A 23011-nucleotide genomic window follows, 5' to 3' on the forward strand; every position below is an offset into this window, starting at 1 on the left:
ACGAGAAAAACTAAATGAACACTTGAAGAGTTGGAACTGTCCTCTGTTTTTGTTCTAACAGCAATTTCAATTAGATATGGTTCGGTTAGAGCTGTGTAATATGAAATCATCCATCTTTGCTCACTACATCTTAGCCTTGCTTGCCCTCAGGTGTGCATAAATTACAGGTTATATGAACGATCATCAGATTCAAACTCATGTATCTAGTTACTGTAACTGTGACTGAAATATAAACCAAAGCAAGATTTACGCTAAGCTGCCAGTTTATTAGGTACACCTCATTAAAACCAATGCAGTCTAATACTACAGCCTTGGTTTGTTGAAACCGTTCTATCGAGAAATGTTGGCTCAAGTTTATTATCGCTTTAGAGGTTGCAGTTAGTGGCGGTGTTGATTTTTATGTCACTCTAATATAAAATAGTGAAAATACCTTCAATTCAACAGCACCAGCTTCTCTAAAACATTAAAAAAAGAAAAGAGCATCATAATCTTGATGATGGTAGCATTTGCTGCTGTGCTGTTGTATTAGGGGTTATTAGTTTTAGCTTGAAGTACCTATTAACAGGCAACTGAATGGAAATATCAAGCTGTGATGGACTTGATTAAACTGCTCAGAGTATATAGTACATTTGTAAATGAGTAGTATGATCCGTAATCTCACTGATGCAGGGAAGGTTATTCTTGATGACTGAATGTGCCCATTTAAAATTATTTCACAGCAGATTTTTAATATGATACTAATGTTATATTGAATTTCATTTCAGCACCATGAATCACAATGAGCTGACTGTTCTTCCCTATCTTGGAGATGTTTCTGCAAACATCACCTCGCTATCATTGTAAGTATAAAATCCCTTTCAGGTTTTCTTGACTCTCCTGACACTACTCAACCAAATATGTAAAGCCTTATAATGTCTTCTGTACCAATGACAAAACAATGGTAAGGTGTCATTATGTATTGTTATATGTAGCCCAGCATGATGCATGATGTTGGTATGATTTGAGTATACCTTGTCTTCATTATCAGTGTCATTAAGACTTTGAAAACTAATACTTGGTTATTTTTGCACGATTCAGAGTCCACAATCGGATCTCAGAACTGTCAATGCATCAGCTGCTGCCATATGTTTCCTTGGAGACACTGGACCTGACATCCAACTCCATCTCTGAGCTCAAAGTTGGATCCTTCCCCTCCATGCAGCTGAAATATCTGTAAGCAAACACTGCTTATTTAAAACCATCTTCATTAACTTTTGTTTTTCATCAAGGCACGGTAGAACAGATTTTCTAAAAGAATGGAAGATGCATGTATCATGTACTCTGAGAATATAAGATAAATGTGAAGTAAAATAAAACTAGACAGTGCTAAGAGAGTGCATACATTTACCAAGGCCGGACAGATATTTTATTTTAATAAAATATAATTTTTAGGATGAAATCTAGTGTAATTACAGTTGTAAACAGTTTTTTATCATCAGGACAAGCATATTTTTAGAGTAACTAGTGGTATAAGAAGGCAGAATGTAATGTGGCTGTGTATAATATAACAGTAAAATGACATAGTATGTATTATAGAGCAGCACTATACAGCACAAGTCATTTCAGGTATGCTTCTCCTGTCAGAGCACAAAATACCTTGTTTATATTATTCTGTGATAAGAAAACAGTAGATCAGCTGGCTTTGTGGTGCCTTCTTCTGTGAATATTCACAGACACAGTAGGTGTAAGTACAGAGCAAACATTATTCTCCGTCCTGATTTTGGCTCTTTTATGTCATAGGAATTTGAGTAATAACAAGATCAGCGTCCTCGAGCCTGGCTGCTTTGAAAACATCTCCAGCTCCCTGCTGGTGCTGAAGCTGAACAGGAACAGATTAGCTGTGCTGCCATCCAAAGTCTTCAAACTTCCACAGCTTCAGTTCCTGTAAGTATCGTACGATGTGTTTTACTAAAACCATTAGTCAGAAATTGAACAGATGATAGTTGGCAGACAAATCTGTGGATTTTCATTCTGTTGGAACAGCTCTGACTTAAGTGGCTGGCTGAATTCAGTGTAAATCCAATTAAAAAAATAGCCCAGCAGAGCTGTTAATGTTTGTTTTTGTATGAATGCACTTGATTGAAAGAATAAAAAACTGATGCTAATATTCACATTTTAGTGAAATGAAGCGTAACAAGATCAAGATCGTGGACAGCCTGACATTCAAAGGGATGGACTCACTGAGGTCACTGAAGATGCAGAGGAACGGCATCACGAAGCTCATGGATGGAGCCTTTTTTGGGCTTAACAACATCGAAGAATTGTGAGGACACACTTCATCTCTCCTTTTAACACTTTCAAGACCTCTGCCACTCCACCTCTCCCTACTGTAGACACATTTTTGTTTTCTAATTTTTTAGTGGGGACATTTACAGGGAAATAGCGGGTCAACAGTATATGACACATAGAAATCAAGTACATCATGTGAAGTTTTTCTAGTTGTAAATAGGGCTGGGACAATACACTCATCTCCCAGTCTGATGCTATCAGGAGATTTCTTTGCTTTGTTTAACACTAGACCATGGAAAAAGACTGAATCATACACTTCTAAAGAATCATGATTAATATTTCCAAAAACATATCAGTCATCTTTGAGTTTTATTTCAGCAACATCATTGCAAAATTGCATATAAAGGATTAAATGAAACACTTTTTGAAAGCAAACTGCTATATTTAGTTTATGCACCACTTTTTAGGTTGAAACTGTTAATGACACAAAACCCCTTCCCTTTTAAAATGTATCCTAACTTGTGGCCTGGGAGCTTTGTTGGTAAAGCATGTACCCCTTGTTCTGAGGCTGGGAGTCCTCTGCAGCAGTCTTGCAGTCACCTCCTGCATTCAGTCCTTTACTGTATGTCACCCCCCACCCTCTGTCCTCCTTTACTATTGCCACTTAGATGTCTTATCAAATAAAAGCATAAAAGCCCCCCAAAAAAGGAAAAAACTTAGCCTGTTTTTCGAGCATTTACTACACTTCCTGCAAGCTAGCATGATAAGGTTGGTACCAATCAGTGCCTGGGGTCATCTATTAAATATGGTGCCGGAAACTGTACATTTTAACAGTGTAAAACATTTTAAATAGCCAAAAAGATGTCTGTAAATGCACAAAGAGAGGTGGGGTTGAGTGAGGAAACCACTAAAACAGGACGTCATAAATTCCCAAAACAAACTTCTGGTCATGTTCATGTCATTGTTTGCTTTAGCAGATTTGTCATAAAAACAAATTAATTTCTGTGATTTTTGTTAAAGCCTTTTTGTGTTTTCCGTCTGTCTTTCAGAGAGCTGGAGCACAATAACTTAACCGAGGTCAACAAAGGTTGGCTGTATGGCCTGCGCATGCTGCGCGTCCTGCGGGTCAGCCAGAATGCTGTCGGCATCATCCGACCAGACGCCTGGGAGTTTTGCCAAAAGCTGGAGGAACTGTGAGTGTGTTTGCTTCATAGCTAAAATCCTAAGAGTCCTCACTTTCCTTCATCAGCCTTGGGCTCTGAAATTCATTCTGTATGCTCAGAGGAGTTACTGTTATCTCGCTGCAGTACTGTTGGGTGTCTGGAGCTGATTCAGTGCCGTCTTGCCTCCAGTGGATGTGCTGGATATGTTTTTAACAATTTTCTGAAAATATCTCATTGTGGAGTTTTGTTCTTGAATGTTGAGTTGCATTAACACGCTAACAGACACTACTGTTAATATGAAAATGGTTTGATCTAATCATTATCATATTTGTGGTTATTCTGTGCAGAGACTTGTCCTTCAATCATTTGACTAGACTTGAGGAGACAGCTTTCGTGGGATTAGGGCTCCTGGAGAGTCTGAACCTGGGAGAAAACTCCATCAGCCACCTGGGAGAGGGAGTATTCAGTGGCCTGGCAAGTCTGCGCACCCTGTAAGTTCTACGTCTTCAATAAATCTGTCTGAAATCTGTGTCATGTATTTGATCAAACAAGTGTAATGAAGGTTGGTATGGAAATTATAACCGCATCCTGACTTGTTCTTGGCTCTTTGCATTCTCATGAAGGCTGCTGACTACAGTAGGTCTGTTTGTTTCACTCTTGGTGTGTAGTTCTTGTCCTGTCTTGAATACGTTTCCTAAGTAATCCCAAGTATTCTAGAGAAATAACAGTAGACATTGCCAGTATTTTATGTCTGCATCTTCTAATATAGTCTTTGTTGCATTCTAATCCTGCTTGTCAACAGTTATCTGTTTAGTTTTAGACTGAGCGACCCAATGTGTTATCTCCATAGAGTCCTGTTCTCTTCGGTTTGTGTCCTCTGTCCTGCCATTCAGTGTTGAAACTACTGTTTAAAGTACCGTCATCGTTTTTTCCCTCCCAGTCTTCCAGTATCTTCCAATATAAGTGCATTAAAAAAACAATTTCAGCGTTCAGGCAAGTCGGTACAGAGTTGTTTTTTTTGTTCACCTCATAACACCAAAACAATTCAGTCTGGATTCCAGCAAAATAAATTTTAATAACGTGGTGTGTGCTCACAGTTCAGTAATAGAAATTATGTTTAATATGTCAAGGCTATTTAGTTTTGGTCGGCAACCCAACATGATATATTAGGATTATCCACAGGCTGAACGTGTTTCTGTAAGTATAGTCACTTAAAATGCATTAAATGTTTCTTCATTGTTAAAAATAATCCCTGGATCACTGCCTGTTACCGTAACTTTACACAGTGACAAAGGATGAAGAACGTGTGTGGCTTGCACAGTTAATGCACACACCTTTGGAGTGCCATTAGCTTAAGTGAAAAATCATTATTTGACAGATGAAACTGTTCATAGGGATTTGAACTTTATACCAAGATGGAACTAAAGAAAGTGAAAGGCAAAGATAGAAGGGGGGGGGGGGGGGGTCGATATTTGTTTTGAGTAAATTAATTGTTGCATTAATCAAGTAATTTAGAAATAATCAGGTTTGCAGCATCAGCCTTAGCCGAGCTAAGACAGCGGCTGCTTCTGGAAAAACTCCAGCTGGGGAATACACAGTCCACCAGATTATTCCTCCTCTCAACACAGACTCTAGAGACCTTCTGCTTATCATGAGCTGCCTACAATAACGTGATATTGATTGGTGCATACACTTGCATATGCGCTGATGCCCTATCCAGTATTTTAGGCAGGACCGGAGGCATTTTCTGATGCTGGTGTCCGTATCAGAATAACCCTAGCTGGAACATGAACTTAAATTTTGAAAGCATTATTACCACTTGTAAACACAAGTGAAATCACAGATTCCTGATGGAATATTTGAGAGGCAATAGTGTTATGTCTTCATTGTGAACCATGTACAGCACAGAAGGTTGTTGTAATATTGTGCGGGGGAGACAGTAGACTGGTCTCCACGCTGTAGCTGAGCCAGAGGCCACAAGAAGAAGGTGGATCGAATATTTTGTCAGTGTGGGTAGAGCAAGACTCTTCTTGCTCTGGGATTTGAGTTTGTTTGCTTTTTAATATTTCATCAAGCAGTGATAAAATAATATCAACATTTCATTCTCTACTGAGCAAATCAACAAATAACACAGCAGCTCTGGCTTTGTCAGGGAGAGAAATTGGGACATGCTTTCTTGGGTGTTGAATACCATAAAACATAGCACACTGCTCTGTTTACCAAGTCTACGGGACTTATCTGTTACAGTAATGTCTTCCTCCACTTAATGCCACAAAATGCATTACTTTTGGGGATTGTGGGATTGAATTTCCTCTCACAAAATTTGTTAGGTGATCCAACCAGGACTTTTGGCTGATGCTGGAAGCAGCATCCAAATACTGATCACAGAGTCTATTTGAAGCCTTGTTTATCACGTAGCACTATTCATTTATTTATTTTTATAACTATCCTCAGCAACACTGTATATTAAATATAAAATAGCCTGAAAATTATCACTGAGGTGTAATGTTGGGTGATGTCTACCAAAATGGCACATGATGCAGTGGGGGATGATATCATCATCGTCGTGCTGTAAATACCAACAAATACAAAAGGCTTTTAAATCATGATGTTATGATGATGGAGGGCTCACCGCTCTGTCAGACAGCCCTACTTGTTGTGTAAGAATATGGCAGACCATTTTTTTGAGGAATTTTTAGAGTCTGCTCATGTAGAAATGAATGGGATATTATGATTTTTAGCGTCTAATTATTAGATATGCTGTAGTGAAAGAACAAGAAAATAATGACACATGTAGGTGTATTTCAGCACAGGAAAATCTTTCAAAAGATAGAAACCTTCCCGTTTTAAACAACCTTCATGCACGTCTGAGTATAGATTTCAGAGTTTTTGAGGCGCACCTGAATGCAACTTGAAGTCTCTTGTCTTTTTGCTTCTCAGATGTGAATGTTTTCTGGTTTCTTTATTCCTCTCTGATAGTAAACTGAATATCTTTAGGGTGTGGCCAAAACAAGACATTTGAGGATGTTATCTTGGGCTTTGGAAAACACAATAATGAACAGATTCGACAATGAAAATAAATAGTTGCAGCCCCACTGTGTGTGTGTGTGTGTGTGTGTGTGTGTGTGTGTGTGTGTGTGTGTGTGTGTGTGTGTGTGTGTGTGTGTGTGTGTGTGTGTGTGTGTCAGAATCTGATACACATAACAAAGAGCTGAAACAGCATGCCCATAAATGATACCAAAAACAGATTTGTAGCATAGTTTCTTTATTACATGACTACTTTGGTGCAAACATTTACCCATCAGTGTGGCGTCTAGCCCTCTGAGATTTACCCTCCAAGCAGAAAATCTACCTGCATTTGGTGCTTGGCAGGTGTTCATTTCAGACCCTGCTGTTTCTTCACCTGATTGGCTCTTGTGATCGGACTTTATGGAGACCACCGATCAAATTACTTGGAACAAATAACAGCTGTTATCACTGGTCATCGATTGATCTGAGCACAATTAAAAATTTGTGCGCTTGCAGAATGTTAAGTGCCAGTTCTGACCCATATTTAAGCCGCCATAAAATCTGTGAAAATACTGTATCGCTGTGGCTCTGATTATCGGCCTACTTGAAGAAGTATGTCCTGTTCATCATCCGTGTGTCTGTGAGGCAAGATGTGTTGAGGACAGAGGAAGTTGTAAACTCACTATTTGTCGCACAGAGTTCTTTTTGGGCCACTGAGCTGTAAGGAGAGAAGGGTCATATTTTTGAGCTTGACCATCCTGGGAGCTTTCATGTGAGAGGGGAATCGGAGAGTGCCGAAGTTCTTTCAGAGGTGGCCAGGCATGAGGAAAGAGAAACAAAAGAGCCCATGACCCATCCTGTAAACACAAGGCCTCTGTGGGCTTCCAGTGGACCCATGAACTGTCCCAGTGCTAAACAGAGCCAATTAATTCCTCCTCATCAGAGCAGCGGGGGCAGCGAACTGTGACACACAGTGGAAGTATGGTGTCTCAGATAGTTAGTGTCCTAACTGAGAGTCACTGCCACTGACAGCCACTGTGGAGATAATGTGCCCTCTCTGTGGTCTTTAAACAAAAAAAAAAAAAACTTTGCAGGAGGAGTCATTACATCCCCAGTCTCTGTGGAGAGTTTTTAATATCCTGAATATGACTCTTTGTTTTTCAGAGATATCCGCAATAATGAAATCTCCTGGGCCATTGAAGACTCCATTGGTGTGTTTGATGGGATGAAGAAGCTGAACACACTGTGAGGACACTCATATACACATATATAGATAACGAGACTTTAGACAGATTTTGTTTTAATTTGTAATGCATGTTTGTAAATTATCTTGCCTTTAGACAAATCTAGCAGGTGCATCTTAAATTCTGTATCAGTGTTCCAGAGATTTGGCTCTATGATAAGCTTTATTCACATAGCTCTGTTTGTACTTTGCTTTATTTTAAATTGCATTGAAAGGCTGGTCAAATGTCTTAATTTAGCCTTAAAAGGAAAGTTTGGATAATTTGAAGTGGAGTTGTTAGTATCTATTGGTAATCAATTTATTAGCTTCAGTAGAGGCCAGTCGACACGCCCCCCGGAGTATCAGCATGGAAGCTAAGCTAATGTACTGCTGTGGACAGGGTCAACAGTAAAATATATTTTAGCCACATCCACCAAAAAAGTTCAGTACCAGTTAAAGTGTATGCTATATTTAGAATATTTTGATCGCTTTACCCTGCCGCCAGACAGTCTTTTTCAATGGATAACTGCCATTATTTAAGCCAAATACTTCTCTTTCTCACTTAACCAAACTCCATTGACAAAATTAATAATTTAAACCTCAAAGAACACAGTAGTTGCCAGTCTACCGCTGCCTCGATTGGCTAGTGTGTTTGTGTTATTGTGTGAATTTGGCATTGTAAAAGGTTAGCTGGGATTCGCTGCAGTCGCACAAAAACACAACCAAACTAACAGATGGGGGCAGCGGAAGACCAGCAACTCCTGTGTTCTCTGCAGTAAAATAACTGATTCCGACAATGGGATTTGGTTGAGCAAGAGAGAGCATTATAGCAGAGATTTACAACAAGGCAAAGGAGTTAAAATATTCAACCCTGTCCACAGCAGTACATTGCTTGCATGTACTCCTGCTGCTTCTGCAAAGTGGAGGCACGCTAACGCCACTTGAAAAAATCCCAACTATCCCTTTATTGAAAACCTGCTAACGCAGTTGTTCCAGCATGCAATGAAATGTTACCCAGCAGCATGTTTTGGGACCATTTTACTGAACATCATTTGAAATCTTTTTATTTTCCAGAATCCTACAGCGGAACAAAATCAAATCAATCACTAAGAAGGCGTTTGAGGGCCTGGAGGAGCTCGAGCACCTGTGAGTAAAGCCACTACACGCTCTACACAGTTACACTCGTGTCTCTGAAGGATCTGTTGTTATTGCCAAATGATTAAAGATAGCAGAAGCCTTTTATCACCCCTGTGCTGCTGTTGTTGTCTTGTGCTTGTGAAGTGGGATGCCATTTTGATCAAATTGCATCATAGGTGTGTCTGATCCATATTTCTGTCCCCTCCACAGGGACCTCAGCAAGAATGGCATCATGTCGATACACCCAGAGGCATTGGCCCATACGAAGCTCAAAGTGTTGTGAGTAGACACAAAATGAATCGTACAGCTGTCATAAGCACATTTGGAAGGCAGCTTTCCCCTACGTTAATATCGTTTCTTCCACTGATTTATCATTATTGCTTTCATTAAAAAGTAATTATAATGATTAGGTGACACTGCAATTAAAGGACGTGATGAGCATTTTAAGATGGCAGTATATAGTTATATGAAGAGAATGTTAATCACTGAAATGTGACAAGTTACGTACCCGCTGTGGCTTCAGTAATGAATGGACAAAAGAGCACCGTAACTTTACTTTTAGAGCCTTTCACTTCATCTTTTTGGTGATGACACTGAAAAATATGTGTACTTCATGAGTCATTAGCAAAACCACATATATGTTGGCTTTACTCAACCAGCAGAGATTTCTGATTCAGCTTTCTAGTTGTAACATCATCGTGCGGACGGCAGTTTAAGAGGATTTTCTCTTGAGGAACTCCATCTGAGTAATGTTTTATTTTTGGCTTTTAAGACAAAAACGTCAGTCAGTGATCAGACTAGGATCTAGGGCTGCACAATTAATCTAACTATTATTTAAATCACAATATGGTAAAGAAGTAATATGAGTGTCTTCATTTAGAACCAAAACTTAAAACAAAATAGTAAAAAACAAACATGACAAAAGCAACATTGTCCAAAAAGGAGTAGATCAAAGTAAAACTTATATATCCCCATCCCCTTTCTTACTTTTCTTCTTTTAACTCCTATATTATTTAAACAAATTCCCAAGTGTATTTACAACTAATATACAACTATCCCCAGTTCATTTACAGATAATATGTATGCAGCAATCCAAGTAATGATCTGGAGCCACAGAGGCTACATTAAATAGGTTGAAATCATATTTCATATACAGTTTATGATTGAAGTGAGTTACTTCCTCTACCACCTCCTCCCAGACCTGAGGAAGCTCAGGCTGCAGGAACACTGCAGGAACACGAGACAAGCACAACATTGTAATATGACAATAAAAAGCCACGAGTCCTCCACTCAAAGTTGATCAGCTGGTTATAACTGTCCGTTGTCTATCAATGTAATTTTACGCCTGTTATCCTGAAAATGAAACAGAAAATACACATTCTGAAGTTGGAGTTCAGTGACTGCCTGCCAGACTTTACTGTTATAAACATCTATGCCTTCTGAAAGACTTCTTACAACTCATAAACAGACACTTACTCATTCAGCCAACATTCAGCATTAATTTGAACCATAATTAATGGGAAATGGGAAAACAAGAACAGTTATTCTGACCCAGAATAGGCATTTCTAAGGGGGATGCTGCGGTTGTAGCATTGTTGGAGAAGCCATTATTTAAACTTACCATGTTTCCTTAATCTCTGATGACCTATTGTGGTTATTTTATGAGTTATCACAGTAAATAAAGTTGTAATTTCTTGATAAAGGTAAAATGTGTGGTAAACAGCCTCATAATGAAGTACTTTAATGCTGCACAAGGGCCCTGACCTACAAATGTTACTCTCCTCATGTCACATCATCATGATTTTAAATTTTTGTGATTCAAAAAAGATCATTTCCATTTATTATGCTTCATAATGCAGTTGGAGTATCTGTCAACATAATCGCAATTTGATTATTTATTTTTTACCATCCTGATCAGCCCGACTATGATCACTATGTTATACAATCAGACAAAATGGCCAACACTATTTTATTTCCTTCTTGTTCCAACTTCCACAAAATGTGATAAAAGTTAAAATATTCTATTGCTCATTTTGCTGGGGACCCTCTACAACGCACTCAAGGACCTCTGTGGGGCCTTAGACCTCAGTTTGAAAACAAGTTAGGGTTAGGACAGCTGTATCTCCAGTTGTCTCTCCTGCCTGTGGGAAAGACAGTGGAAATGTTAAGTCTCTTGCCTTTTCGAGGTTTTGATTTTAGGAGTGTCTCTCAAGCTGCTGTCGAACTCAGAAAGCATGTAATGACAGTAGTCATATCCTGTTATTAATTAGTCTGCTGCCTTAATAGAATATAACACTATTTGCTCAGCGAGTGGATAAAGTGACTTTGCCTGATAACTTAGCTGAGAGGAACATAAGGGCGACACCCTTGTAATTAAGATTTATTTTAGGATAAAGTGTATTAAAACATGGTTCTGGAGGCGTTGTTAGCAATGAATCAATTTTCCTGTCTTGATTAAGATCATTTAAACTGTAATTCAGTTCCCATGGTTGGTTGACTCTAAGATATCTCCTGCTGACTGGTAGGAAAATGAGAACCCTGGTGTGTGACTTGGAGAGTGGTTATTCGTTTAAGATGATTAAATGACCCCTTTCTACAGTATATACAGAATTTGACCACTCACAAGGGCTTTATATTGCAGTGTATCATTGTTTGTTTTCCGTATTGTCTTTTAGTTGTCTTGTGGGATTATATTTTTAATATACTGTATATGAAACCGCTACAAAAATTGTCTTAGGCAGCATTAAAGTTTTATAAACTCTCTGTATGGTTTATCAACAAGACTTACCTTCGGGGTTCAGATGGAAAAGACTATTTTAGCAAAATCGTCACTCATGGTTACAGAGCCACCAGAGCCCTGTTTATTATATTTGGTATAATAATAAACAGCAACTCTTGCTTCCCTGCTCACTGTTACTCAGTCAGCACTGAACTTACTGGTATGTTGCCAGAGTAGATAACAGATGAAATATTCAGGTGAATTGAACCTACATTTCATGCAAGTAAATGCAGGTTTGCTTTTCTAAAAGGGCAAAACATAAATCACTTTCTGGAATGTTCTCAAAGAAATCTTGGAAATCTCAGCAAAAGACCTTTTTCTCGGCAGCTATGTTGGCATGCAGTAGTAGGGTAAACACAGGTGTCACCAATGATATTAATTGAAGTTCCCCTCCACGCAGGCCCCATGTCCATCAAAACGTTTTTTCCAGCTGAAAACATCAGCTGAAGGTTGCACCAACTGGATTTTACAAAGCCTGTTCCTAACTGCTAAATCAGTCTTAGTCTTAGTCTTTAGAATGAACTGTCAGTTGCACCAACCAGACTGTTTGTACTTTCAGGTATCTGCATTATTTTACTGTTTCATATTCGCTCTGAGCTGTGTCGGAGTTGTGTTAAGTCACTGCTGATGAAACCCTCAAATGAAAACATTTTTTGTTTGTGTTGCTTCATAATAAAATCATTTAAATAATGACTTTTATTGTGAAGAATTAAAGCAAACAGCATGTTTATTCAAGAAACACATATGAATGGTTTATCCACCTCTTTACGGCTGCTTGACTCGAGCCTCCTCGAGCTCGCCTTCAGTTAAAAGATGCATATTTAAGTGGGTAGCAGTGTTGTAATAGAAATGCGAACCCCTGCTGTGCTGGGCTGATGAGCTGAGTTGAGCTGAGTCACACCAGGCCAGCTCTGTGTATGGAAAATGGCCATTAAGCCTTGTCTTAACTACACCCTATCTCAGCATTGTAAATGCCCACAAGACTGTTGCCTAGCAACATGCCTTGGAAACCTTGTTACCAATTTTTCGCTGTCTTGCTGATTTGTAGCCAATAATTTCTAATAATAATTAAAAAAAAATCTCACAGCAACGTTATGGAGGATCAAAGAAAAAAAGGCAATTTGGTAAAATTAAGGTAAAAAAAAAATTACTAGATCTGTACAGCCAGGACAAGAAAACAAGAAAGACTACTGAGGACGTACCCGCTTCTCTATGTGGGTTCATGAGGTTTTGTGGACAAGGAAATGTCTCTGCGAGTTTGGGGGTTATCACAGTTTCAATATTTCGAAAATCGATCGAAAAGAGCTTCCAGTTTCAGGAATCGAAGCAAAATGTAGAATCGACAGTTCTCAATATTTTTTTTTTCCCTCCATCCACACCTGCTTGCAGCATCCAGTGTGTTTCCTAAGAAAAAAAATAACACTTCAGAGATGACATAGCATAGCGCATCAGCCGTTATACCACGCTCTTGTTAAAGAAGAATTTGAACATGTTGATCTTCATAAATCAGGACTCGATAGTCTAACAATGCCTTAGCTGTCAGTGGAAATTTTAAGAAATTTCATATAAAAATCTCATTGAATCATGACCTTAAATTCAAGTCATATTGAATCGTGGATTTGGAGAATTGTGACATCCTCTGCGACACCCCTACCATTGTTTGATTCAAGAGCTGAAGTTAGGTGGAGCCCAGTTCAAGGAGCATGAGCAGCACGCAGTTTCTTAGCAGCCTGTTTGTCCCAGCCGTCCTCCACTGTGATTGAATAGCAGGGTGAAAAGTGACAGTGGCGAGCGCAACATTTAAAATTAAGAGAAAAACGCCAAATGTTCAGCATCCAGGGCAAAACAGAGGCTCAGCACCTCTTCAGGCTGCAGTTTGTAGCAGAATGTAACGCAGCGTTCCCTTTGGAAACAATTCAAAAACTACACTGGTCTCAGGAACAAACGCTTTGGTGGACACAGAGCAGAGCCTGCTCCAGTGAGCCAGCGTGCACAATAGCAGCACACTGACTGTTTGACTGGAATGGAACAAAACCTTAATTAGTATCATTGATAATACCTGTATTTACCACAGTGTTTCATGTCAAAATGGCTGCTGTGAAAACGGTTGTTCGGTGGGTTCATCTCATCCTTTTATCACCACAATAGTTTGATGATTCCAACTAATTTCACTAATTTACTGACTCATCACACATTTCCTCTGTCATTCCTCTGTTCCCAGCATCCTGAACACGAGCAGCCTGCTGTGCGACTGCCACATGCAGTGGCTCGGGCCTTGGCTGACTGACAGCCAGTTCCAGCAGTCTGTCTCCGCTATCTGTGCTCATCCAGCCAGCCTTCTTGGTCACAGCGTCCTGTCCATTAGCCCGGAAGAGTTTGTCTGTGGTCAGTCCCATTCTCTTTTTTTCATGCTGTCGATAGTCTGATCCAATATAGGTACTCTTCAGTGAGCGCAGTGGCAAATGTTTGTCAGCGTAATCTGGGAAATAGAACTCAATTTGTTATTGTGTGAAACTTGATTAAAAAAACATCCAAAAAATGAAGTTATTTCACTCTGCAAGTATTGTTCACATGTTTCATAAACAAAACATCTGGAAGGATTTGAGAAACACTCTTTGTCCTCTTTTGGCATACTGAGCTGCATGCTTTCTGTCCCTGCTCCTCCGCAGACGATTTCCCCAAGCCTCATATCACAACTCACCCAGAGACATCTGTAGCGCTGCGGGGGAACAACGTGACTCTGAGCTGTGTTGCGTCCAGCAGCAGCGATTCACCGATGACCACAGCTTGGCGGAAAGATGGGGAGGTGCTGTATGATGCAGAGGTGCAGAACTACGCCCGGTTCCAGGAGGGAGAGCTCATCTACACCACTGTGCTTCACCTTCTCAACGTCAACTTCACTGATGAGGGGCGCTACCAGTGCGTGGTCTCCAATCACTTCGGCTCCAACTACTCCAACAGAGCCAAGCTTACTGTCAATGGTAAGGATGCATTGGCCATATTTTTATACAGAATATATAGAATATAGTAGGTCATTGCATAAACACAGTTTTTGAAATGATTCCTCAAAAGTGGTGACAAAGTTTTATGATGGAGGCAGGGTAATGTACAGTTAAACAATAAATGTTATGGCACAAAATTATATCAAGGCACTGAAACAGTAAACTGTCACCTGCATAAAGTAGAATAAAATGTTTACATTAAGCCAGAAATAAATGAAAAGGATCAAATATATACAACAAGGTCTCTATTAAGGTTGAATGATTGGACGAATACGTCACCTATCAGCGATGGGGTGAATCCATCGCTGATAGGTGATAGGTGTTGATAGGTGTTTTGTTTTGCAAATGTAATGGTCTGCAAATTGCACCCATTGCTCCACAAAACACTCTCATCCAGCGGCACAGTACACACCCACTCAGCTGGACCTTGAGTGCGCTGAGCTGGATGAGGAATGAGAGGGAAACAGCCTGTAGAGACGGACTCTTTTCACATCTAACACGGTGAATTAAGGATTTATTTCAACTTGTTGGTGATCGTTGGAAGAGTGGACAGACTTACAAATGTGTTTTTTTGTGAGCTTTATATGTTTTTCTGTTAAGTTTGATTGTGTTATACGATGAGTTCACGAGCCAGTTAAGCTTTTCTTAGTTTGATAAAAGAGAGAAACTTGAATTCAGATGGTGTACAGTTGTATTTTTCTGTTTAATAAGGAAAATACTGTGAGAATGTTTAATTTCTTGGTACTGAATGAGTTAGTTTTGTTTATTGGATGTTGCAAACCTGTTCACATGCAATTTACTTCAGGCTGTTTTTCCTGATCCAGTTTTTACTCCTCAATGTGATCTTGTCTGGCAGTGATTAGACAGATGTTGGGTAATTAGGAAGCTTTGGTAAGATAGCTTAATAAACATAGAGGAGGAAATGCTGCATTCCTCTTAGCGGCCAGGCTCGACCAGCCCACTGATAAAGATTATAATTAGGGTTGGGCGATGTCTACCAAATTGGCATGTGAAGATGTCCACAGTTAAACCGCTTCCCACTGTTGCTCTGACGGCAGCTTCCAACTGTTTCACTTAGCCGAGAAAACTCTGGCTCCCATTGCTTGTGAATGGGAGCCAGATTGAGACAGATCAACTCTCACATCCCTGCCAGACGAATGTTCAGCGTACATCTCCATGCCAGGTTCAAAAGGGTCTTTGTCTCCGCACCACATGCCCGTAACTTAGTTGTGTTCAGCCTCTGAAGCTTGCAATAAAGTTAGCCTGCAAGTTATACTGTGGAAGTTAAGCTAAGCAAACAATAGCAATGGCAGGATTCATATAAAACACACTAAGAGCAGCTTGCAGAAAAGAAACACCGCTGCTACTATATTAGCCAACTGGGCAAGTTTGACAAGAAAATAATAATGGGACATCGAGACATCATGATGCAATGAGCAGCAGCAACAGCTTCTTTTTATTTTCTCCCCCAGATGTCAAAAACAGAACTTTGCTAACAACTTCCTGCCTTACAGCAACTTTGAGGGGACACTTTATCTGCAGGAGGCTTTTAAATCCTGATTATGATGGTAGAGGGCTCAGTGGTTGATGACAGTCAGCCATTGGCGCTGGACGATGGCATCGTGGCCCGACCCTTATTTCAATGATGTTTTCTAAAATGATCAGTAAAATGAAGCACTGAGTGATAAACAGTGTCAAGCTGTTTCAAGGTGATAGAGGCAGTGTGCATAATGTCACCATAATGCAGCCTACTTTCCTGTCAGTACTCGACTAGCAGCTTTTAAATTTTACCGGAAAAACATGATCTATTTCTTAAAAAGGAGCCGAGTTTCATCCTTAACGTTTTAGGCAGCTCATCCTGCATTTCGAAGGACAGCTTTTCAGCAGTGTACTTCTATGAGGACACTCTTTCAATTTCGTAACCATCTAAATATGCAAATGTTTCCTCCAAAGAGCGGGATCTAGAGAATTGCATATATTTTATATTTGCTGTCAGTGGGGCTCTGCAGTCTTTTAACTTTCTTTCAGCTGTAAGGCGCTGATCTCGCCAAAATACTAAACACTGAGTTCTGGTGTGACTCATATACTTTTATATCTGAGGGAAATGTTTCTCGTACACGCAGGAGTTTTATTGTTTGTTTTGCAAGATTTTGTCCGTGCTCAGTGCACAGTTCAATAACAGCCAAAGAATTCAAGACACCCCACCCATCCGGACTAAGTAGAAATCCTGGGGGGGCGGGGCCTTCTCCATCGCTGCTCCCACTCTCTGGAACTCACTCCCCAAAGCTGTACAGAATACAACAAAAGTAGGAGCACCACTCCTGATCAGTCCAATAAAAAAGACAAAAACACACTGGAACAAAAACAACCTCAGTTAGCAAACATCCACAGCACTTTCTTTTAGAATATGGGCCAGGGTTCATCAGTAATGTTTTTTCCCTGCTTACCTGATCGAACAATTGCTCTAATACAGATTGTTTCATTTATTAAGAAAGACTGAAGTTAATTGTCATGTTTAATCTAGGGCTGCAACATTATTGATTAATCTGCCAGTTATTTTCTAGATAAACCAATGAATCATTTGGTCTGTAAAATGCTGGAAGAAAACAAGAAAAATTTGCTCATTAATCATTAGGTTGGAAGCCCTATAAAAATCATGTATTTAATTGTTTTTTGACCACCTGCCCGATCAGGCTAGTGAGTTGCTAGATGTACTAGCCCGAAGTGGCATTATCTGTAATCAGTGCGCAGGAATAAATGTAATATTGCACTAATATGGTTGATTTTGCTCTGTCCCAGCCTTGACTTTCTGTCGTCTGTCTTTCAGAGCTGCCATCCTTTCTTAAGACTCCCATGGATCTGACAATCCGGACTGGGACTATGGCCAGGCTGGAGTGCGCTGCCGAAGGCCATCCATCACCCCAAATTGCTTGGCAGAAGGACGGTGGCACCGATTTCCCCGCTGCCCGCGAGCGCAGGATGCACGTGATGCCAGACGATGACATCTTCTTCATCGCTAACGTAAAGACAGAGGACATGGGAGTGTACAGCTGCACGGCTCAAAACGCAGCTGGCAGCCTGTCTGCAAACGCCACTCTCACCGTCCTGGGTGAGTCACCCACCTGATTAACGGAGCGTATTACTGATGTTTTACTGCTGGGTCATTTCAGATGAGTCACTCTGTTCAAATTGGCTGCTCTTTTATGTCTGCCACTCATTACGCATCTTTGTTTTTGTGTTTCCTCCTCAGTAATTTTATCTAATGACGATTTAAATGTAAACCTTGTTATAGCATGGCTGGATGGAGCGTCTCTCACACAACCATTAAACTCTCTGGACCCTAAAAAAAAATCCACAGTAGCCTTCTAACAGTGTAATTTAGGGTCTCATGTACACCATATTAAGCAAATGAACACTATTAGAAATTATTTTTAATCCAAATTCTTATGTGTTTTTCACTGTCCTGTATTGGATTTGAATAGGGGATGCTTTTGCTTGCATTTATTGCAAAAATTATGTAATAGACTCCACAAACCACTCATAACAAAATTCATGTCTGTTGCTGAGTTGAACTACTTAAGTGGGTGCAGCAGAACTTCTCAGCTCAGGCTGGCTTAATCTGCCTCATGGAGCTGAAGACATGACATTTCAGGGGTTGGCAAACTTTAGTATCAAAAGAGCCATTTTTGGTCAAAAAAGAGGAAAGAAAATCTCTGGATCTGCAGCTATCGAGTTCTTTATTTTCCTTGGAGACTTTTCTTTTTTTTTTATTTGGTATCCTAGCCCAGGCAGACTGTGTACCCTATATTTAGAACTGAAGCTGCCGTCTCTGCTGTCTTCACAGCCGCCGAGACTCCTTTGAAAAAAACATTAATTTTACCTCACAGGACACAGGAGTTGATGCTCTACCGTTGCCTCGATCTGCGACAAGTATCACTAGTTCAAATCCTAAATGACGTGTAAAACACCAAGGTCGCATAGTCACACAAACTAACTGATGAATGCAGCAGTAAACTACCAACTCCCATGTTCTTCAAGTTAAAATTACTCTTTTTGTTAAAGGACTCTGGTGGCTTTGAAAAGAGCATAGGCTGTACAGATGGGAGAAAAAAAAAATCGACTTTTTGAAAGCTGAATCAATTATTTTATATATAGAAATAAGTCAGGGGTAGTCCATTAGCTCATTGCTAACACATAATGGGAATTACCATTGGCAGGCTCATGGAAATTAGCATCCCAGTTGTGATAATGTTACCTTAACAAATGGATCCACTTTACTTCGCAGGCTGAACATTAAACATTGTGTGCTCAGACTTCCAGGCTTATATTTCCTCTGATCTTTGGAAACAAACTAATAGCTGCTGATTTCACATTGTTAACTCAATCAACCGGCTACAGTGTCAAAACATCAACTTCACAGATTCAAAGTTAAATTTCATATGCAAAGGATGTTCATTTAAAGGCTGATTGTGCTGCGTGCAGTTTTCATGGGCAATCTCGACATCTTATTTAATTAATTATTTTCTTATAGCGCTGCCTTAATGAGCAGGAACAGCATGCTGGGACTCCTGAGGGAGCTGTCAATCAAACGTGATCTGTAACATCTATGTAGCCTTGAGAAATGGTCTCAACAACAAAATGAGCTGTTTTTGAACAAGATTTTTTTAATAGTTATGAATATTTATTTTCACTCAGATCTTTGTCAGTGGTTAATGAGAACATAAACTTTGATATCACAAATGCATTTTTACTATTTAAAGCCACATTTCTAGAGGCTTTAATAACTATGCTTCTGAGATTTAATTTAAGCTGTGCACTGGTATATAATCAATAACTCAGTCTGTGTGTGATTAAGGCTGAAACATTAATATTATAAAAACTGTTTGTTATTCTAAAAAAACAAATTTGACCTCATCTGAATAGTTTGACACAGATGCCACAGGAATAATCCTTGTTAAATCAAAATTCAATGAATCCTCTTCTCTTCCAGAAACTCCATCTTTCATGCGACCTCTGGAGGACCGAACCGTTGCTCGTGGTGAAACCGCCGTGCTTCAGTGTATCGCCGGAGGCAGCCCGGCCCCTCGCCTCAACTGGACCAAAGACGACGGCCCGCTGGTGCTCACCGAGCGCCACTTCTTTGCAGCAGCCAACCAGCTCCTCATCATAGTGGATGCTGGTCCGGCTGACGCTGGGAAATACACCTGCATCATGTCGAATACTCTGGGAACAGAACGCGGCCACATCTACCTGAGCGTCTCGCCGTCGCCGAACTGCGATACCGCCACGGGATACGACCAGGACGGCTGGACCACCGTGGGCATCGTGGTGATCGTGGTGGTGTGCTGTGTGGTTGGAACCTCACTCGTCTGGGTTATTGTCATCTATCACATGCGCAGGAAGAGCGAGGACTACAGTATCACCAACACAGGTCAGCAGCGATAAATGAGCCTTTATCTAAAGCTTCAGCCAATAGGGACGGCTGCTTGGAAGCCATGAAATGTGTCTGTGGGGACGGCTCTTTGTTGTGAGGAGTAGACTGTCTCACAGAACTTGATGCCGTGTAACAAAATATGTGTCTGTCTGTTCCAGATGAGATGAATTTGCCAGCAGACATCCCCAGCTATCTGTCCTCTCAGGGTACTCTGTCAGAGCCGCAGGAAGGCTACAGTAACTCTGAGGCTGGCAGCCACCAGCAGCTCATGCCTCCTCTCTCCAACGGATACGTCCATAAGGGCACAGACGGTGAGTGATCTGCCTTTTAGATTTGACCGTTTGGATGATGCTTTATTTACTCTTTTGTTTTCTCATCATCAGGAATAATCATTTTGTGACATCTATGTAACAAGCCTTGGTTAATTAATGTCATAATCTTGATTTAATTAGTATGGGTTTCTTACACGACACAAAAACTCACAATTCTTGTAACGCCTCAGCGTCAGTGACAAAAGGCGTTGTTCCCTATGAGAATGTCCTAACTGACCCCGAGCAAAGCGAGGCAGGACCGTTTAGAACTTTTGTTCCACGTCCCATTTCTATTTTATTCCTGTCGCTCGCGTTAGAAGCACTGCAAAACTGGTGATTCATGAGGTTGAGATGAGGAGTTATCTACATGATACCTTTTTATTTCACAGTAAAAACTTAAATGCGGTGTCAGGGAGGAGGAAGATAAACAGGGGGCTGCTTATCAAGGTAAATGCCCCTCGCTGACATCAAGCTGCTTGCTGCTCACTATATTGTATGTCATTTCTTGTAAGATTATCACAATATAAAACCTGTGTTTTCTGTTTAAAGAATACAAAAAACCCCGTCCTTTTTGAGGATATTCCTAAAAAAGGTTGCTCTGGATCATGTAAAAGGTGCCGCTTCTTCTCAATCCTGTTAATTAGTCTCTCATCCTCCCTTTCGACTGCTTTGACGAAAAAGAAACAGTCAATTTTAACCTGATAAAATAGGTTGCAGGTGCATGAAAGATGCATGAAATTCACTGAAATAGAGCCAGGGTGAGCACTTTTTCAGACAAGCAACATGTTGCTCAGCCTGTTCACTGACACACGGAGCAGTTCAGGACGTCCTCATTTAGGAAAACTACAGCAATCATCCTGTCCCTTGTTCAGATCGCCCCCAGTTAGGGAGTGGTGTGAGCTTTGACAGCTGTGCTCTGTAACTATGGTTACAAGTTGGGCAACGGATGAATTTTGAACAGTGAATAAACTTGAGCCAAACTACATGCATGTTAAACGGTTTTAACAATCACCTGCTGACCAGTCACAAAAGAATATTCATCCAGCCCGTGGTATAAATTCAGATATATTACTTTGTAGTTTATTCCCTGCGTGCTGCTCAGAGAAATCCATCCCACGGCTCTTCTGCCAACAGCGTTGCGTCTTTCCCTCTCGGTCAGGCAGTCAGGTGTGGCAGGCAGGTTTGAGCTTCTCCCTCTTTTTCTTCCATATTTCTGGATCTGTAAACGGTTTGTTTGATCTCCTCTCTCCCTGTATGGATTTTTCAAAATACTTTTTTTACTTGGAATATATGTGAGTTTGTGATTATTAGGCAAAATATCTCTTTATCTATCTTTTATATTGCTTCTCTCCCTTTCTGCAACCAACACAGCCACTCGGTACAGTAGACTGCCAGCAGTGTTTTCATCTGTCAGAATGAGAGACAGCAGCCTTCAGTTTTTTCCATCATTGTTAAAAAAATTCAGTCAATGACAGAAAATATTCAGTTAATGCGACTATTCATATTAATCATCTATGAACTGTGCTGTTATCACTGCACCTACTTTACATCAGCAGGAAATAACAGTTGGAACTGAATGAAGACCTCCAATAATGTCTTTTTAGTTTCTATATAAAGATGTGTGTTGTCTTTTTCTTGTCATGTCAACATTTATTTTTCAGTCCAATGCATGCATGACACATAGGACATTTTATTATTCCAATAATTTGTTTCATCAGTTTACAGTCTAGTGACATTTGATTAGTAATCTCCAGTAGAGACTTCCTTCCTTCTGTCTGCTGATTTTAGTTCACATTTCTGCATCATACTTTTGTGAATTTGAATCTAATGGGTTGTTCTATGTCAGCATTGCGACAAGTTTCTCACGTCAGCATCACGAAGATAACAACATTGTGTGATCTCAAGAAATCAAACGCACAAAGATGCACCACCGCCTCTCCTGTGAATCACTTCTGACACGAAAAAGAAAAGCATCTGATTTCTTTAGATAAATGTCTTTATGTAAAACAGATCTTTTTAGGATCCAACCACAAGGTTCCTGTTCCTGCTTTTGTGTTTGGTATCAGATCCTCGCTGAAATGAGACAGTGACTAATTATCGTGTGTGTCCCAGGTGTGTGTTATGGAGACACGGGCAGCGAGGTGGAAACTGAGGGGAACGGCATGCTGCACTGCAGGGTCGGTTCCCTGTTCGCCGGCCGCAGCAGCTTCCACCCTGGAGAGCCCCGTGACGGCCTCGCCGGACTCCCACCAGGTTAGTGTCATCCAAACACAAGCAGTGATGTGGTTTTTATGAGATTTTTTTTGTGTCTGAGGAATTTGGAAACCACAACATCTGTGCCCTTCACTGGTCCTTTCAACTTTCCTTGTAAATATGTAAACATTAAGGTGTAACAAGGTTAAGGGTCCTTTCATAAATACAGTATATATTCCCTTTTCATTTTAATATAATTACATTTGAGACAATTATAGAAGATGCAAACTGCTTGAAATAATCCGGTCAGGGTGGTAGTAACAAGTAGTTAACAGATGCACAATGATGCTCACACAATGTACCCTGCAAAAAAATTAATCACATCTAAAAATAATAAACTTTATTTTTAAAGCACTTGTACACAAAAGCAGCTCAAAGTGCTTTTACAAAACAGGTAAGAACATTGAACTACCTTTAAAAAGAAGAAGGAAGT

The 23011-nt window shown here is 40.2% G+C and overlaps 1 protein-coding gene across 1 annotated transcript in view; it reads left to right on the forward strand.

Moving 5' to 3' along the window:
- Positions 1 to 23011, forward strand: part of lrig2 (leucine-rich repeats and immunoglobulin-like domains 2) — a 30061-nt gene that overhangs the window by 1957 nt on the left and 5093 nt on the right. Inside the window, exons 2-16 of the mRNA XM_084738902.1 lie at positions 765 to 839; positions 1078 to 1212; positions 1780 to 1923; positions 2159 to 2302; positions 3318 to 3461; positions 3779 to 3922; positions 7605 to 7685; positions 8737 to 8808; positions 9010 to 9078; positions 13800 to 13963; positions 14248 to 14559; positions 17408 to 17689; positions 19571 to 20011; positions 20173 to 20325; positions 22438 to 22578. Coding sequence (XP_084595028.1) covers positions 765 to 839; positions 1078 to 1212; positions 1780 to 1923; positions 2159 to 2302; positions 3318 to 3461; positions 3779 to 3922; positions 7605 to 7685; positions 8737 to 8808; positions 9010 to 9078; positions 13800 to 13963; positions 14248 to 14559; positions 17408 to 17689; positions 19571 to 20011; positions 20173 to 20325; positions 22438 to 22578 — 2501 coding nt within the window. The remainder of the gene's footprint in view (positions 1 to 764; positions 840 to 1077; positions 1213 to 1779; positions 1924 to 2158; positions 2303 to 3317; positions 3462 to 3778; positions 3923 to 7604; positions 7686 to 8736; positions 8809 to 9009; positions 9079 to 13799; positions 13964 to 14247; positions 14560 to 17407; positions 17690 to 19570; positions 20012 to 20172; positions 20326 to 22437; positions 22579 to 23011) is intronic.

This window comes from Lutjanus erythropterus, chromosome 2 (assembly GCF_056507025.1).
Source record: "Lutjanus erythropterus isolate fLutEry1 chromosome 2, fLutEry1.hap2, whole genome shotgun sequence".
Taxonomy (NCBI): domain Eukaryota; kingdom Metazoa; phylum Chordata; class Actinopteri; order Lutjaniformes; family Lutjanidae; genus Lutjanus; species Lutjanus erythropterus.